The following is a 17,407-nucleotide window of genomic DNA, read 5'->3' as shown; positions in this document are numbered from 1 at the left end:
GTGCTTAAAGCTAATAAACTGCAGTTTTAGATAGAGCATGCTTACTTGCATTAATCTTTCATCAGATGGAATTGCTGTGTTCCCAGTGATTTATACTTGACACCCTTATGGAGTGAAACAGTAAAGTTACTTTTGCTGTGGGTTCTGAAAACCCTGGGTAACAACTGAACCAGGATGATTCATTTCTCACAGGTTACTTAAGAACTCTCAGATGGCAGGAACTTTGATTGCTGATTTGCACTGGATTTGAACTAGCAGTCTACAGGTGAAGAGTGTTCAGTCTTATCTCAGTGAGCTACTCTCTCCAGATACATAATTTTAATTAAAATTAACAGCACAGCTTCTGATGATTACTAGATGGTTTGAAGATTCAAACTGAGTGACTAGCCCCTGAAGAAGCAGCAGCTATCTTTGAAAACAAATTTTTTTTCCTCACTACCTAAAATGAAAATACTGCAAATGTTTAAACATACCTCTTGCAGGTGGGAAGTAGCCATAAAAATTGGCAAACTTTAGTCTGTATAGAACACTAAAAAATTAGTAAAGGTTGTATACGAAATCTTATTATCACAGACACACTTTAACAAGATTTGTTAACCAAAACAAGAAGTCTCTGAAGCCATGAATTTGGGAGCAGACTACACAAAGTGTCAGCATGCTTTCAGGAACAAAGTCTCAAAGGGAAAAAATCTAACTTAAAAGCTCTGAAGACTCCTGTTGATTCACAAAACATAACATATAGGTAGTGGCAGTGCAAACTTTTCCTACCAATGTTAGTCGCAGGGCCACCTTTAGCAATTAAAATAATACAGTCTCATATCTTTTCAGTCCTTGATGCTTGTGATTAGATCGCCAACAAGAGTGCAGGCTGTGGTAGGTTTTGTGATATGGTCAACTCCTTTGGAAATTAGCAAAGACAACTAGAAACACTATTTTAAAAATTATCACCACAGTTATTAGGTATCTTATAGGTGCTCTGACTGGTTTGTGTTGGAGAGTTAAATTAAAAATTACATGAGGCAGCAGCTGAACATGATTTATTTAGTTATCACTAAGAAATGGTTGTTAAAAATAGACAAGTCTTAGCATTTAATTCAAGTCAGGTTTGAGGCTTTATTGCCAAGCTAAGGAAAGTGACTTTCCAAGACTTAAGAACTCAAATCCAATCTTACATAATCTAAGTTTAAAGATACTGTTTAAAGGTACAGCCCATAGAATGTCTTAATTTTAAATAGACATTTCCTGCTAAGTATTGTACAGAACACCTGATACATGCGGTATGGGGGGGAAGCATACAGAAACTTAAACATTTGATTTTTTTTTAAAAACAAACCAATTTGCTTACTAAAACATTCCTCTGGATACACAAATATTACATATATATATAAAATGCCTCAAACAGTCAAAATAATATTTTACTGAAAAGATCTCAATTCCAACAAAACTGCGTTTTTTTCATTGGCTGCACTTAGGATTGTTAATAAAGACGCAAGTACGAAATAGAAGTAAGTAGTACCTTGCCACGGTGTCCAGTTCAAATTACAGTTGGCTGACAGACATCTCTTGAGCACCTCCACTAGAAATAATTTCAGCCTCTTTGCTCAACAATAAGATTACACCATGCAGTTATTGTTTTACTCTGAAGTTGGAAGGTGTGTGCCAAGAAGTATCAATCATTCCTTGTAACACCAAATGGGAAGTACTCAGGAAATTCATGGATAATTTTCAGTGCTTCATTGTAAAGCGCAAGATCTGGAAGAGGGACAGAAAATATTAAGACACTGTGACAAATGTATTAAAATGCTAACTAGCCCAGTATTCTCTACTTTCACATTATGGAGTTTGAGGAAGTTCTTCCTCATCGTTCAGCTGAGTCTCACAATTTTTAGGTCTCTTTAGCTATAATTTCCTTTGACAGGTGAAAACAAGTATTTAGAAGAGGTTGTAGTCCAGAGTGCATGTTAGTAATTAGATGATGGGGAACCAAAAGGTAATTCCTTAGCAACTATGCTGGTACTCCATGGTTTGGAAGAATATTGTATTCTTCTTGCTAACCTTCAGAACCTTGTATTAAAGTGGGTGCTATTGTTTATCCACTTTCTCTACAACATCTATTTACCTGCCTCATATTGCTTCTTGGGTCTCCTCAAAATTATGTTTTTTGTTTTTCTTTTTAAAAGCTCTCTTCTCTTGGGAAATCCTTGTCATTTCTGTTGCCCTCTCTCTGCCTGATCTATTTCTCTAGAGAGTTGGGGATGTGTGACTAAATGTAATTCTTCTAATGTTATTCACAATCCTCTAGTCTTCCTATGTTATCCATAAATTTTGCTACCTCAATATTCACCCTTCTATCAAGTCATTTATTTACTGTCACCAAACCCAATACCGGGTGGGGCTCCTTCCAAGTCCAATGATACAGACCAACACATGAACCATATATTCCTGCTGTCTCTCAAATTTCTAATCCATGAGAAAGAAATCCCATTATCTGACTGTTTCTTGACTAGCCTCTTGTGAAGGACTTTACCAAAGGCTTTCAAAAAACAAAAATAAAAACCAACAAATACAAGTCTATTGATTTCCCTTTATCAACCAACTGGAGACATTCTCTTTCTGGAAGCCATGCAGGTTTAGACTTATGTCATAAGTATCTAGGTGTTTTATAATTAAGAAATAATCTTTGTAAATTCTTTTGTCCTTCAGCCTCATTTCCCCACACCATCAAAACACTATCCAATGAATGGAGGATTGAGAGATAGCAGGTGTGCTCTGTGCTCAGAAACCAATGACAGGAGCAGTACAAATGATCTACATAAGAATACTCTTTTTGGCTTGAACCAACTCTTGCATAGGGATATTAACATTACTGTATTTTTATCTTTCTGCTTTCTTTTCTGTTCAAGGTTCTGTAATTAAGACAGGTTACTTATGTAGCCTCCATGTCTAAGGACTTTTTAGCAACTTTCTTGTTTAGGTTCTTTCTAAGTAGCTTTCTTTAACTTCCTTTCTGCACCCAAAGTTCAATACCACAGTACTGCATTTTGGTATGATCTTTCCTCATAACTGCATTATGGTCACTAACTCTGGAACAAAGTTCTGGCACTGCATGGAAGCCTCTATATCAGTAGCAGAGATTTCTGGAAGCAGCTTGTGAACGTGTAGAAAGAGCTCCACTCATCATACTGGCAACTCCCAGACGGACCTGACTTATGAGAAAGTATTAGCAGACATGCCCCTTCCTTCACTGAGGAAATGTTTATAATCTAAAAAGTTATGTACATTTGTAAGGCTTATCTTTTACTTACCAAAAGCGCTTTTATCTTCTCTGAACTGGACATATGACATGCACATGATGGTTGCCTGATTTGTAACTCTTCCTACTACTTCAATGACACCAGAGAGCTCTTCATCTAACTAGTGAACACATAGAAATTAAATAGTCACCAGATTAGGGTTTACTATTTTCTGCATGTCACTAGTTACACACACAGCTACAGTTTAGGAGACAATGTTTGTTACTATAATTTGTCTGTTCCATTTCACACAATACAGTACTACTGAAAAATGAGTCTACAACCTAATTCGTTATTTAAAAGATCTACAGCTTTATAACCAAGAAAGGATTTAGTATTGTCTGGAACACACAGATTAGCAGCAACCCATAGGAATCTTGGGGGGGGGGTTGTATCCTTTTCAGTACATCTGGCTCATACTGCAGGCTGGTGCAAGGGGCACGTAGGTGCCATGCTTACCACAGGTGCAGCAGGAGAAGAGTTTTTGTACTCCGAGTGCGCTGCTACAGTTGCGACAGGCTTTTGCCCAGACTGTGAAAGGAGTGCTCTTCACGTGTTTCAGCCATAGGTGCAGGAGTCACAATGTAGACCCTATGTTTAGGCACCTAAAAATTAGTAGCTTCAGCCCAGGTAATGACGATTAAAAAAAATAAAAACGAAGATAATCATAAAAATTGTCAATCCAAAGGTAAGTGCTTTCTTAAGCCATTTCATTGTTTCTGAACATCTAGAATTTATTTCCAACCTGCCAATGAAAACAGGACTTTCTTTCCAGAAGGATAGATTACCTTAGGGGCCTCTCTTTATATATGTTAGAACAAGGGAGTTCTAGTACACTAGGGAATAATTGAATCTGTCAAAGGTAATATATGAGAGTGTTTATATAAAACATATGGCCCTACCAAATTCGTGGCCATGAAAAACATGTGATGGACCATGAAATCTGTATAGTATAGGGTAAAAAGCACACAAGACCAGATTTCATGGGGAGAGGAACATTTCTCAAATTGGGGATCCTGAACCAAAAGGGAGTTGGGGAAATGTTGCAAGGTTATTGTGTGTGTGTGTGTGTGGTGGGGGGCGGCACGGTATTGCCATCCTTACTTCTGTGCTGCCTTCAGAGCTGGGTGGTCAGAGAGTGGCAGCTGCTGACTGAGGGCCCAGCTCTGCAGGCAGCTGTGCAAAAGTAAGAGTGGCAATACCATGCCATGCCATCCTTATTTCTGCGCTGCTGCTGGTGGCAGCTCTGCCTTCAGAGCTGGGCTCCCAGCCAGTAGTCATCACTCTCAAGCGAATGGTTTCCAAAAAGGAGCAGGCCTCAGCTCCCTCTAGGCATTTATTGCCCTTTCAGTACATGATCGGGGGGAAAGAAAAAAAGTTAGGACAGGTAATGGTAACTAACTTCCAAAACGACATTTAAACTTACAGGCTCGCTCAGTTCAACAGTTGTATTTTTTCCTTCTCCATCCGAAAGGATGAAAAGTTTCCCAGATGGGTGAATCTACAAAAAGATTATTAAGTCTTTAAGTACATATCTTCAAACTATCAAAGCAAATTTCTTCTAAATTATAACTGGATTCTGTACTGTACATATCACATTCAAGAACAGTAAAAGTGTGTAAATTTAATTATTCCCCATGTCAGCTTAAAAATATTTTTAAAATCAAAATTCTTACTTTTTACCACCAGTTTACTTTTTTTTCCTCTCTGACCACTGGCCACGGTTTGCCACTCCAGGCCAATGGGGGCTGTGGGAAGCGGCACAGGCCGAGGGATGTGCTGGCTGCCCTTCCTGCAGCCCCCACTGGCCTGGAGCTGCAAACTGCAGCCAGTGGGAGCCGCAATCGGCCAAACCTGAGGACATGGCAAGTAAACAAACTGGCCCAGTCCGCCAGGGGCTTTCCCTGAACAAGCTTCAGCTCTAGTTTGAGAGCCACTGAATTAGGGTGTGATTCCCCGATTGTGTATACGTACTCATGCTAATTCTCATCAAGCTAGCACAAGCATAAACAGCAGTGTAGCCATGGTAATAGGAGTAATGACAGCAGAGGCATAGCTGAGTTGTGCTGAGTACATACCCAACGGTTTCAGGCAGGTTTGTACTCGGCACAGCTCAGCCATGCTTCTGCTACTGCAACCAGTGCTACTGTGGCTACACTGCCATTTATACTCACGCTAGCATAATGAGAGCTAATGCAAGTATGTGTACATGGGGAGAGGAATCACAACTAGCTTGTAGTGTAGACATAGCCTCATTTCTTAAAGTACAGCACTTGTGTTGCAACCATAATAGAACGTTATTTTTAAAAGTATGGTAGTCACTAAACTTTTTTAAAAAAAAGGTCAGGCTCTGTAAAACCCTTTTAAACAAAATCAAAATGATGACTGATAGAACAGCTTTAGATACATTAACAACAAACTGTTTGCTACATATGGAAGAAATGTAAGAGATGTTTTTGCTTTATTTACAAAATTGTTATAATAAGGCCATCTAACAGTACTAAATAATTTTTATTGTCTTTGCTAAAAAAGTGACCTTTTAAATGCTAATTACGAATTGGAAATTTTTCATTTTTCATCTTATATATTCATTGAAAACCACTAGTAGCGCTCACATTTTCTAACTTTAAGAAAACCCCCCAACTCATGTTGAAACATAAGCTATCCATTCTTAGGTCTTTGTTTCTGTATGGAACATGCCTTATGTTTTAAGAGCACAATACAAGGATCGTGCTCTGAAGGTCAGCACACCTGGGTTCTATCCAACCAACAAGGTAATAAATACCAGAGTGGAGAGAGTGCCACTGAGAACTTCAGACACAGCCTGATGTTCAACTTTTATCAGCTGCTGAGTGCCTCCACTAACCTTAAAAAGTCAGGTTTCAGATAAGCTATTACCAGCAGGACAGTGGGGTGGGAGGAGGTATTGTTTTATGATCTCTGTGTGTATATAAAGTCTGCTGCAGTTTCCACGGTATGCATCCGATGAAGTGAGCTGTAGCTCACGAAAGCTCATGCTCAAATAAATTGGTTAGTCTCTAAGGTGCCACAAGTACTCCTTTTCTTTTTTCTTAAAAAGTCACAGACTATTTGATTTAAAAAACAAAAACAAAAAAAAACTAAACACAGATGACAGCCCCAAACATTACTACAACTAAAAATATTAAAGTATTCCCCCCCCCCCCTTCCCCTCACCCTGTGCACTGAAGTTCTTTCATTGCTTCTTTATAGACAGGTTTCACACAGCACCAGGGGAGAGTGTCATTTTAATAAGCAACTACATCTTCCAGTAAGACAACAAAAGTTAGCAAGGGGTTATGGTGTAGTCATGGAAGTTTTCATGGCAATCAGGTCATTCATTTGTGACTGACCCCTACCCTTTCTGGATGGAGTAAAGGATATCTAAGCAGGGTGGATAAAAAGCAATGTTTTAAATTTTTCATGTTGACCTGGCTGACACAGTTGATTCAATTTTTGTTTTTTAAATATTTCATTTAACTATTTTAGTTAAACAATTTTAACAAAAACAAACCTGATTTTAAGAAACTTGAATGTTTAACTAAATTCAAAAATTCATATGCTTGTTTTGCTAAAATATGTTTGCTGTTGAAGAAAAAAAATCCAGAATACATAACGTTGTTGTTTTAGTTAAATAAAACAATTTCAATGTTTGTCTGGTGATATTCTCCTCCTAATACAGCATGGCAAGAAAATCCTCCAAATATTAATGATTAACCTGTTGAATTGGAGATATTTATGAAGTCATTGGGAGGTGAACTATCTGCTTCAATTACCTTCAGTAAATGAAATAGCCAAACAATCATTCATTTTTTGATATAGCTGTAAAACTAATCTGAAAAGTTTTCAAAATAAATCACTTTAAAAATGTATCGTGCGTACCTTCTAAAAATGAAACCTACATTTATCTGAGTTGTGAAGAATATGTATTATGTTATAACAACCACCAAGAATGCACTTTTGTGTAGAAATCCATGATTAAATAGTCTTCCTGACTAAAACAAAACCAAGGAGTCCTTGTGGCACCAAGCCCACGAAAGCTTATGCCCAAATAAATTTGTTAGTTTCTCAGGCGCCACAAGGACTCCTCGTTGTTTTTGCTGATACAGATTAACACAGCCACCACTCTGTCTTCCTGACTAGTGATTTAAATCAATTCGATTTAAATCAAATCCACCCTCTATATAAGACCACACTTACAGATTTTAAAACTTCCTTTGATGAAGCAAATGTTTCACCTATTCTCAAACATGCAATATTTGACTTATGCTAAAGAAACCTTCAGTCATGAACTATCCTCCAGCATACAACATCCCTTTTCTAAACAAGAAAATTTAGAAGCTGGGGAAAAAACAGTTTCAAACACTAGCTGTCAGCATCCTGAACCTGTCAGGCTTCAAAGCAGGGCATACAACAGACACAGCACTTGTTGCACTGGTGGAGGACTTCTTGTGTCCATATTCAAAGGAAGCACATTCATACTCGTCATGTTTGACATCTTTGGGCCACTTCATATGGTTGATCACCAGATACTTCTGCTTGACTCCAAAAACTTACAGGGGTTGGGGATAGACCAGAAATTCCCTGAAATGGCTCAAGTCTTTCCTTTCAGAGTTAAATCTGAAGAATTGCCAATAGCAACTTCTCCTCCACAGTGTTTGATTTTATATGAAGCCTTTGGATGAGCTAAGGCGACAATGCAGGCTGAAGTGCCAACAGTATGCTGACTATGCTCAAGTTGACATCTCATTTACATCAAACTTAAAAACAGCATCTCCTTCCAGTTCTCTCAATGCTTAGACCAAGTCAGTCTCCAGATGAAGAGCAGCTGGCTAAACATGAACCCAGGCTAAACCAATTTGATGCTGATTGGTTCTGAAATACTTCTTTCTTCCTATCTCTTCAATAAATACTCCCATTATCAAAGGTCCTTGATTATTAAGTTGGTCCACAGCATGGGGTCCTTTGAACGGCTCCATGCATTTGGATACCCAAATAGCTAGAGCAGCAAAAAATACTAACTTTCATCTGTGACTGGCCAGAAGATTGTGCCTTGTCTTTTTGAGACCAGCATTCATGACTTCCAGCCTTGGTTACTGTAAATTATACCTACGAATGAAGCCAAATGCTAAATCTGACTGGTACAAAAATGCAGTAGCCTGTCTGCCTAGCTAGGAATACATCACCTGGCTCCAGTCCCAAGACTTGCTCTCTATCTCCAGTTAAAAGTCCAGTCTGGATATTCAAAGCCCTCCAGGAGTCTGACCCTCTTTACCCAAGGGATTGTTTCTCCCTCCACAACCTCCCTCAATAAAACCTTGTCTAAATTTAGACGTTTTCACACTTTAATTATTATGGCATAGTTAAAGTGGCAACTCCCACCCCCAGCGTAGATGCATTTATACCAGTGGTAGTACTTCCACCTTATCACAGTTTGGTGAAACAAACCAAGCTACACTAGTATAAAATACTTTACATTGGTTTAAATGTCTATGCTAGGGCGCTGACTGGCAAAACTATGTTGGTAAAAACACCCAGCTTACCACCATAGTTCTCCAAGTAAAAAATTATGTCAAGATCAAGCTTAGCATAACACTGAAAGCAAACAAGCCACAAGGAGTACTTGTGGCACCACGGAGACTAACAAATTTATTTGAGCATAAGCTTCCGTGAGCTACAGCTCACTTCATCGGATGCATTCAGTGGAGCCACAAGTAGAGACTCATTCTTGAAGAGAGAGCAGGAGAACAGAGAAATACTGGCATTGTTATTCCTATTTGGGTATACTTGACAGATGCAACAGCATGGGACTGTGTAAATATCGTAGCACTAGGCAGATACAATTTGAACTACCTGCAATTCATTTTTAAAGACACACTAGATCCGAATTCGCTGCTGTCCCCCTACCCACGGTAAAGCGGCGCAGCCAGCAGGGAGAGGAGCCACAGGCAGCGGGCGGGTAAGCGGTGCAGAGCACAGCGCTGGCGCGGGGGAGGCCGCGCGGCTATGCTGCCGTGCGGGGTCCCCGGGAGTGGAGATGCGGCACGGAGCTACACCGGGCGCTGGGTCTGCGACACCCCGGGCCAGGCCCGGTGCTGCCTGGCTCTGGGGTGTGGGTCCCCAGCAAGGGCTGTGAGGGGACCCATAGGCGCCCCCTCCCGCCCAGCGAAGCCGAACCTGCGCTGGAGGGGAGCCGCGCAGCCCGGAGCCTCACACTGCCCTCGAGCAGAGTCCAGCAGCGGCCGATAGCTCCTCAGAGCCTGGACCCCGGGGACTCGCAGGGAGGCAGCGGGCTCCAAACCCTCCGGCCTGAGGAGTCAGAGGACCCGGGCAGGGAGCGGCTAGCGGCGGGGGCAGGGGGTCCCGCTACCTTCTCCACTCGGCCCACGAAGCAAACCGGCTGCCCGAGGTGCTGCGCTAAGTGGCTGGTGGCGATGCGGGGCCGCGGCCCCTCGTGCACGTCCCCCATGTGGAGCGGTCCCGAGGCCCGCGCCGCGCTCTGCCCCACCGGCCACAGCTCCCCTGGAGCGGCGGGAAACCAGCACTTCCGCTCTCCGAGCCCGGCAATCGCCCTGGCAACAGGGGCGACATCGGGGCGGGGCTTCCTCTCAAGCCGCCAATCGAACGGGACAAAATCCGGTACCGACGCCCTGGTGACGTAGGCAAACGGCGCTTCTCACTGCGTACGAATCGGAGGGCGCTTGTGGCCTTTTTGTCGGGTGTGAGGGTCAGGTGGGGGCTGCTCGGAGATTGAACCCGGAAGCGAAGGCGCCTGTGGTAGCGTCAGGCGGTGCCGTGGTTCGGTTCGGGAGCGCGTCTGAGGCGGGAACGTGGTGAGTGAGCGGAGTGGGGCTGGGGGGGTCGCCCCTGCCCCTGCCCCTGCCCCTGCCCCTGCCCCACACCCTGGAGTGCTGAGTGCGCAGAGGTGCTAGGGAGTGACTGGTCTCGTCTCCTCCTGCTCCATCCTGGCTAATAGCCATTGATGCATCTATCCTCCATGAATTCATCTAGTGTTTGTTTGTTTTTTTAACCTTGTTATAGTCTTGACCTCCACAACACCCTCTGGCAAGGAGTTCCACATGTTGACTGAGTGTTGTGTTGAAAAAATACTTCCTTTAGTTTGTTTTAAACCTGCTGCCTATTGATTTCATTTGGTGCCCCCTAGTTCTTGTGTTATGAGGAGGAGTAAATTACACTTCCTTATTTACTTTCTCCACACCTGTCATGATTTTATAGACCTTTATCATATCATATCCCCCCCCCTTAGTTGTTTCTTTTCCAAGCTGAAAATCCCAGTTTCTGTAATCTCTTTTCATATGGAAGCTGTTCCATACACCTAATCATTTTCGTTGCTCTTCTGTACCTTTTCCGACTCCAATATATCTTTTATGAGATGGGGTGACTAGAACTGCACGCAGTATTCAAGATGTGAAGATACCATGGATTTGTATAGAGGCAGTGTGATATTTTCTGTCTTATTATCTATCCCTTTCTTAATTATTCCCAGCATTCTCTTTGCTTTTTTGACTGGTGCTGCACATTGAGTGGATGTTTTCACTTGAAATTATTTCAGTATAACTTAAGTCGCTCGGAGGTGTGAATAAGACCCCCTCCAAGCCATGTAAGTTATACCAACCTAAGCGCTGGTGTAGACAGTGCCATGTTGATGGGAGAGCTTCTCTCTCCAACCTAGCTCCTGCCACTTATGGGGGCTGGAGTTAAGGTCTTGTCTACAGTACTGCGGTAAGTCAACCTAAGTTACGCTACTGCACCTTAGGTTGACTGACTGTGGTGTCTACACTGTGCTGCATTTCCCATCAACTTATCTTACTCCTCTCGTTTGGGCAGAGTTGACCGGAGAGTGCTCTGCGGTGATTTAGTGGGTCTTCACTAGACCCGCTAAATCAATCCCTGCTGCACAGATTGCTACAGTGTTGATCCCTGGTAAGTGTAGACATGCCTTAAATCAGCGGTTCTCAAACTGTGGGTTGGGACCCAGTTTTAATGTGGTTGCCAGGGCTGGCTTAGACTTGCTGGGACCTGAGGGCTTCAGCCCTGGGTGGTGTGGCTCAGGTTAAAGGCCCTCTGCCTGGGGCTGAAGCCCTTGGGCTTCAGCTTTGAGCCTCGTGCCTGGGGTGGTGGGGTCAGGCTTTGGCCCACACATCTAGGGTGGTGGGATTTGGGTGGGCTCAGGCTTCAGCCCCCCCTCCTGGGGTCATATAGTACATTTGTTATAAGGGGGTCATGGTGCAATGAAGTTTGAGAACCCCTGGACATCGCTGCAGCTGTGTCGATGTAGCACTTCTAGTGTAGATGTAGCCTTTATATCCAGCCAGAAGGAAGCCTTTGAACCTAGGGTTCATATGGTGCTTACCAGACATTTGCGGTTTCTTTGCCAGAGCCCCCTGTTGGGCAGGGCTCTTACTGTTTTTCCTTCACAGCGGTGCAGTAAATTTGACTCCAGTGGTGTAATGTCACAAGGGGGTGAAAGTTCAGGCACCTAAACAAGTGTGGCCTGAGCGCCCAAGGCACCAAAGCTCCCACTGTTGAGAGCGCTTTCTGTCTGGAGTGTAGTGCCTCACCTGGATTTGGAAGTGTGAATTGATAAAGGCTGTTGGTGGATAAGACAGAAGGTGGAATTAGATCTTCAGAGACAAACTTTACTCCCTACTGATGGAGATAAGTTGGTTCATTCTTTGAAGATATTATTTTAAAGGATAAGGGCTAACCACTTTAAAAACATAAACTGCTTTTTTCTTTTACATTTTGAGGTTTTCTAATTTAAGAGGGGAAATCAATGGTCAGTATGGACCTGCAAAGGCCAGCTCTGTGAGCTGCTCCCCATACTGTACTCTAAAAGTGGCTTTCTACAGTGCTTGGGTCTCTTTTACCCAAGGAGTGTGGCTGCTATTCTCAGGGTCTGTGGGTGCAATTGGCTTTTCCTGCTGTCTCACCCATTGGGGACACCCAGTGCCAGGTCTCTTTTCCCCTTCATTGCCCAGTGTGCAAAATTGGGCCTGCCCCTTCACCTTGACTGACTTTCCTCCCACTGTAGTCAACCTTCCACCATCACTGAAGTTGTCCTTGTAGTTGCTAAGGATCCTTGTTCCATGTTAATTCACGCAGGGCATCAGGTTGTAGGGGTATCAAAGTGGAGACTTAGCATCCCTCGTGGCTTGCCTCCTTTGTCGCCACAGCTTCCCTAGCCCCCAAAGCACTGCAGTCCAGTGGCCAGAATCTGTGCAGTCTCCCTTTGGTGCAGGGCGGCACGGCCAAGTGGTTAATGTCAGTACAGCAGTGCTACTGCATAGTTTGCCCCTCCGGGCATCAGGGCCCTAGGGAACTGGTGCTTTCACAACCAGTCTCAGTCACCCGATACCTCGGTCCTGCTCCCTGGGTCACTTCCTACCTTTCTTTCCAAGGCTGGGAGTCTCGTAACCTCCACTGTCTCTCCTCCGTCGTTGTTGGCGGTCAGCTGGGGTGGTCTGTTGGAGCCTCAGCGCAGCTGGCTTCTGGGTCCTGGAGCTCTAGCAGTCTCCTTCTAAAAGCTTGCAACACACATCTGCTTTTGTTGGAGCTGGAGCATGTCCAGCAGGGGCGAGGGGATGTGGCTTCCTTGGCTGACAGAGCATGGTTAACCCCTTCGGAACCACTGTGGGTTAGGCACACCCCGTCACCGTATTCTTGTTGTTCTTAGTGTACTTGGACTTTCAGAAAGCCTTTGACAAGGACCTTCACCAAAGACTCTTATCCTATGACTACTTACTTTGGTTAAGAGGGAAGGTTCTTTCATGGATCAGTAACTGGTTAAAAGACAGGAAACAAAACATAGGAATAAGTGGTCAGTTTGCTGAATGGAGAGAAGTAAATAGCTGGGGTCTCCCAAAGATCTTTACTGGGGCCAGTGCTGTTCAACATATTCATAAATTATCTGAAAAACAGGGGTAAACAGTGAGGTGGCAGAGGTTTCAGACAATACAGAATTACTGAAGATAGTTAATTCCAAAGCAGACCGCAAAGCGTTACTCACCAAACTGGGTGACTGGGCAACAAAATGGCCGATGAAATTCAGCGTTGATAAATGCAGAGTAATGCACACTGGAAAACATAATCCCAACTATACATACAAAATATGGGATCTAAATTAGCTATTACCGCTCAAGAAAGAGATCTTGGAATCATTGTTCTCTGAAAACATCTGCTCAGTGTGGACCGGCAATCAAAAAAGCTAATTGAATGTTAGGAGCCATTAAGAAGAGGGTAGATAACAACAAGGCAGTAAATACCATAATGCTACTATATAAATCCATAGTACACCCACATCTTGAATATTGCATGCAAAAGTTCTTGTTGTCTCATTTAAAAAAAAAATATAGTGAATGGCAACAAAAATGATTAGGGGGTATGATCAGCTTCCATATGAGGAGAGATTTAAAAAGACTGGGACTGTTCAGCTTGGAAGAGATAATTATTGGGGGATTTGGTACCCTATATAAAATCATGAATGGTGTGGAGAAAGGGAATGAGGAAGTGTTATTTACCCTTTCACATAACACAAGAATCAGGAGTCGCTCACTGAAATGAACAGGCAGGAGGTTTAAATCAAACTTCAGGAAGTACTTCTTCACACAAGGCATAGTCAACCTGTGCAACTTGTTGCTAGGGAATGTTGTGAAGACCAAAAGTATAACTGGGTTCAAGAAATATTTCAGTTCATAGAGGATGGCATGTCAATGGCTATTAGCCAAGATGGTCAGGGATTCAATAGATATGTAAAATATTAAATGGTTAAACAGTAAGCATTAGTCTTACCAGTTAATCCACCTCAACCACTAACCCCCCGCCCTGGGCAGGCCAGCCGGAGTGGCCCCAGCCACTTACCTATAAACCTATATATATATCTATATACTTGCCGATAGTTTACAATTCAAGGTGATATTTTACCATGCTGGCAGCAGTATTCCAGAAAGTGAATGATTATGCTTTATGTAAAATGTTTCATGATCTGTATTATGGTTACATCTAATAATTCAGAAATAACCGAAAACAATGATTTGGGCTGACAAAATGAGAGAGATGGAGGCCTTTAGTTGAATTCTGCTGCTCTGATCACCTGGTTAAAAACCATCTTCACCCAACATCTTAGATATTTATGTGCATGGCAGTCACCTGACAGTGTGACAGAGAATCAGATCGACTCTGTAATGATACAGTAACTCTGGAGATACAGTACAAGTGTACAAAGACTTTACTGAGTGCAGATTGAGGCATGCAGATTGAGGCTAGCAGCTGATGATCTGACCCACAAACACAAAAAACTAAAACTTAAAAAGATGTGGCATTTGACAGGTCCACTGCCTTTAGATTTGTCCAGAATCAACTACAATTATATAACTTCTGTTGAGAATGCGTTTGAGGCATTGGCACAGTGAAAGAAGAGAACAACCTCAACGAATTTTGGAATAAAATGAAAACTTATGCTTGAAACCACCAGAGTACATGTTCTGAAAAGTCAGTGTTGGACCACACACCATGGTTAACTGAAAAGATGTTTGACCTGGCAGGAAGACAGTGCAGAGGGAAAGAGAATGGTTTGAAGATGGAAGAACGTAGGAGAGGCTATAAGAAACTGATCAGACAGATTCAAAGGCAGACTGGATGAGATGAGTGAATATATAAGGGCAAAGTGGATGACCCTTGAGAACTGTAAAGAGAGTAATCATAAAAAAAGTTATGCTCACAGTGGTAAGAGTTTTTGCTAAAAGGTTTTCCCTGCAAGCAAACATAATAAAAGATCTTGAGTCCTCACTGAGAATGATGTTGAACGGAGCTGGAGAAATTAACACTCTAATCAGTAAGCTTCAGAAAAGCCACTCATAATAGAGTACAACAGAAGAGAGTACAAAGCTGGAGTCATCAAACCTGTGAGAGTGGTGCTTGCTATCATGAAAATGAAGCTTGGAAAGCACCAGGGACGTGCACACAGTATTGTTAAGTGATTGAGGAACACCAATACTGATCTTGTGTGGAAAATTTGTAATTATGGATGACTAGAAATTGGCCAGAGGACTGGGTGGAGGGAATTTTTCTGCCATTTCCAACACAGGGAGATGTAAGAGTACAATAGTTGAGTGACTATCCCCATGATGCACATGAGCAAAGTTCTGCTCTTCTTAATCCAGGATCGCATTAAACGAAAGCAGAACTAAGGCACACATGACAGATCATGAATATCTGTCATATCACCTAAAAATGTAGAGTACAGTCAGCCATTGATCCTTTGTTTCATTGACTAATCAAAAGCATTTGATACCATTCAACATGACTATCTTTGTAGGATTCTGGCTGGCAAGGATTCCAAGGCATTCTATTGAATTCACTGCAGTCTCTGCCAACAGACCAGAATGTGAATAGTAGGTGACAGTAAGTGGTTTTCCATTGCTGCACGATGTGTGAGACAAATTTTGGCCCAAGCCTCTTTAACCTATATGCAGAATTTATTCTGAGACAAGCCTTGGGAAGTTTTGACAAAGTGGAAGGAGCTGGGATTTCCATTGGTGAACATCACTTAACCAAGCTCAGATATGCTGACAACACAATACTCTTTGCTACAACCCCTGATGCAATGCAACAAATGTTGGGATCTGTAAAAACCAGTTAGTGAGGAATATGGACTATTCCCAACTGAGTACAACTGGACTGAAACAAAATAGTTGTGTCAATGTACATGCAACAAAAAGAGGACTCAAGTTGAAATCATGATTAATGGACCAGTTGTAGATGAATTTAGTTATCTGGGATCATATATAGCCAAACAAGGCAGCTGTTCCAAAGAAATTGGAAGAAGGGTAGGGTGGTTTGCTCAGCCATGGCCTCATTTGTGGAAAAACCTTGGCATCTTAAAATACAAAGGTACAACTGGTGAAATACCTAATATTTTTTCCATAGAGATTTATGAATGTGTATGGTGGGAAGTTGATGTTACTGACAAGAAGAAAATTGAAGCATTTGAAATGTGGTGCTGATGAAGACTTGCGTATCTCCTGATGGAAGAAAAGACAAATGCCTGTGTTAGAAATATTATTGGAGAGAAGCAGACCATTTATGTTGGAAATCGACTGATGCAAACTTATTTACTCTGGTCACATTAGGCATAGACATGGAAATAGCCTTGAGAAAATTATGTAAAGAAATGATGGAGGGTCTTCATAATGCAGGATAATCAGTGAGGAGATGGATGATGTGTGGCAGATCACTAGGAAGATCAGCTGTTGAATGTTCAAAGTTAACAATGGATTGTGAAAGCTTTAGAAAATTCTGCTATATCACCAATATTCAAACATGAATACATATATTTGGTTAATAATTCAATAACAGCAGAATTAGGCAGTTCATATATGGTGAATAACTATCACTTGTTCAATAAATCATCTAGGAAACTAGCCAGAGCTTACAGACTTTGCTAATGCTACTGAAAAATGTTGCAGAAGTTGGAAAGAACACCTAAAAATAATTAACTCAGTATTTCCTTCAAACACTTGTTTTGGTAGTCCCCTCCAACTAAACTTTCACTTGTTCCACCACTGTATGTTCTTTTCCAAAGATGTTCTCAAATTTAACTTTATCTAAAGAAATAGAATGAAAACCTATATACATGGGATTAGAGGAAAAAGAACCTAATCAATCCAACTTCTTTACAGACTGTTTGTTTTATTGTAAGTTTGAAAAATGGCGATACTGTATTCAATGGAAAGTAGAGCAATTTAGGCAGAAAGGAAAAGCAAAGTAGATAATGCAACACCTTTTCAGTGGACCACAAAATAACTTGAACATGTACATAAAAGCTTTTGGGGTCCCAAATATGTCTTGCATGTCAAGGGACTATGCTTTAATAGTTTTGCACACAACTTCTTACAATAAATGGAGAATTGAAGCCACATGTTAATAAACTCTTAATTTTGTTTTTTTCCATAAAATTAAGAAAATATACTAAAGGGGAAATCTGTTTAGATTTACTATTGTAACTGTTGAAGACATACTAGATGGTGATTCACAGCCACTGAACTTAATTGCCCAGCTATATTGGAAGAAGCTCA

At 41.9% G+C, this 17,407-nt stretch overlaps 2 protein-coding genes across 4 annotated transcripts in view; one reads left to right on the top strand and one right to left on the bottom strand.

Moving 5' to 3' along the window:
- The window catches only part of UMAD1 (UBAP1-MVB12-associated (UMA) domain containing 1), a 184,904-nt gene that overhangs the window by 34,391 nt on the left and 133,106 nt on the right, over positions 1-17,407 (top strand). Inside the window, exon 1 of one of the 3 annotated variants that reach the window (XM_048838224.2) lies at positions 9,979-10,144. The exons of the other annotated variants lie outside the window; for them this stretch is intronic. The gene's annotated coding sequence lies outside the window, so the exon portion shown is untranslated. Of the gene's footprint in view, positions 1-9,978; positions 10,145-17,407 lie in introns of those variants that run through there. 3 annotated transcript variants of the gene reach the window in all.
- Positions 1,089-9,913, bottom strand: RPA3 (replication protein A3). The gene is made up of 4 exons (XM_048838227.2): positions 9,682-9,913; positions 4,720-4,794; positions 3,306-3,414; positions 1,089-1,752 (listed from the first exon to the last, which is right to left on the bottom strand). Exons 1-4 carry the CDS (start codon positions 9,778-9,780, stop codon positions 1,670-1,672), a joined length of 366 nt encoding a protein of 121 aa, XP_048694184.1. The 5' UTR covers positions 9,781-9,913; the 3' UTR covers positions 1,089-1,669.

The sequence above is a fragment of the Caretta caretta genome, chromosome 2, assembly GCF_965140235.1.
Source record: "Caretta caretta isolate rCarCar2 chromosome 2, rCarCar1.hap1, whole genome shotgun sequence".
In the NCBI taxonomy this organism is placed as follows: Eukaryota; Metazoa; Chordata; order Testudines; family Cheloniidae; genus Caretta; species Caretta caretta.
Note: the sequence above shows the minus strand (reverse complement) of the source record. Positions and strands in the feature narration are given on the sequence as shown.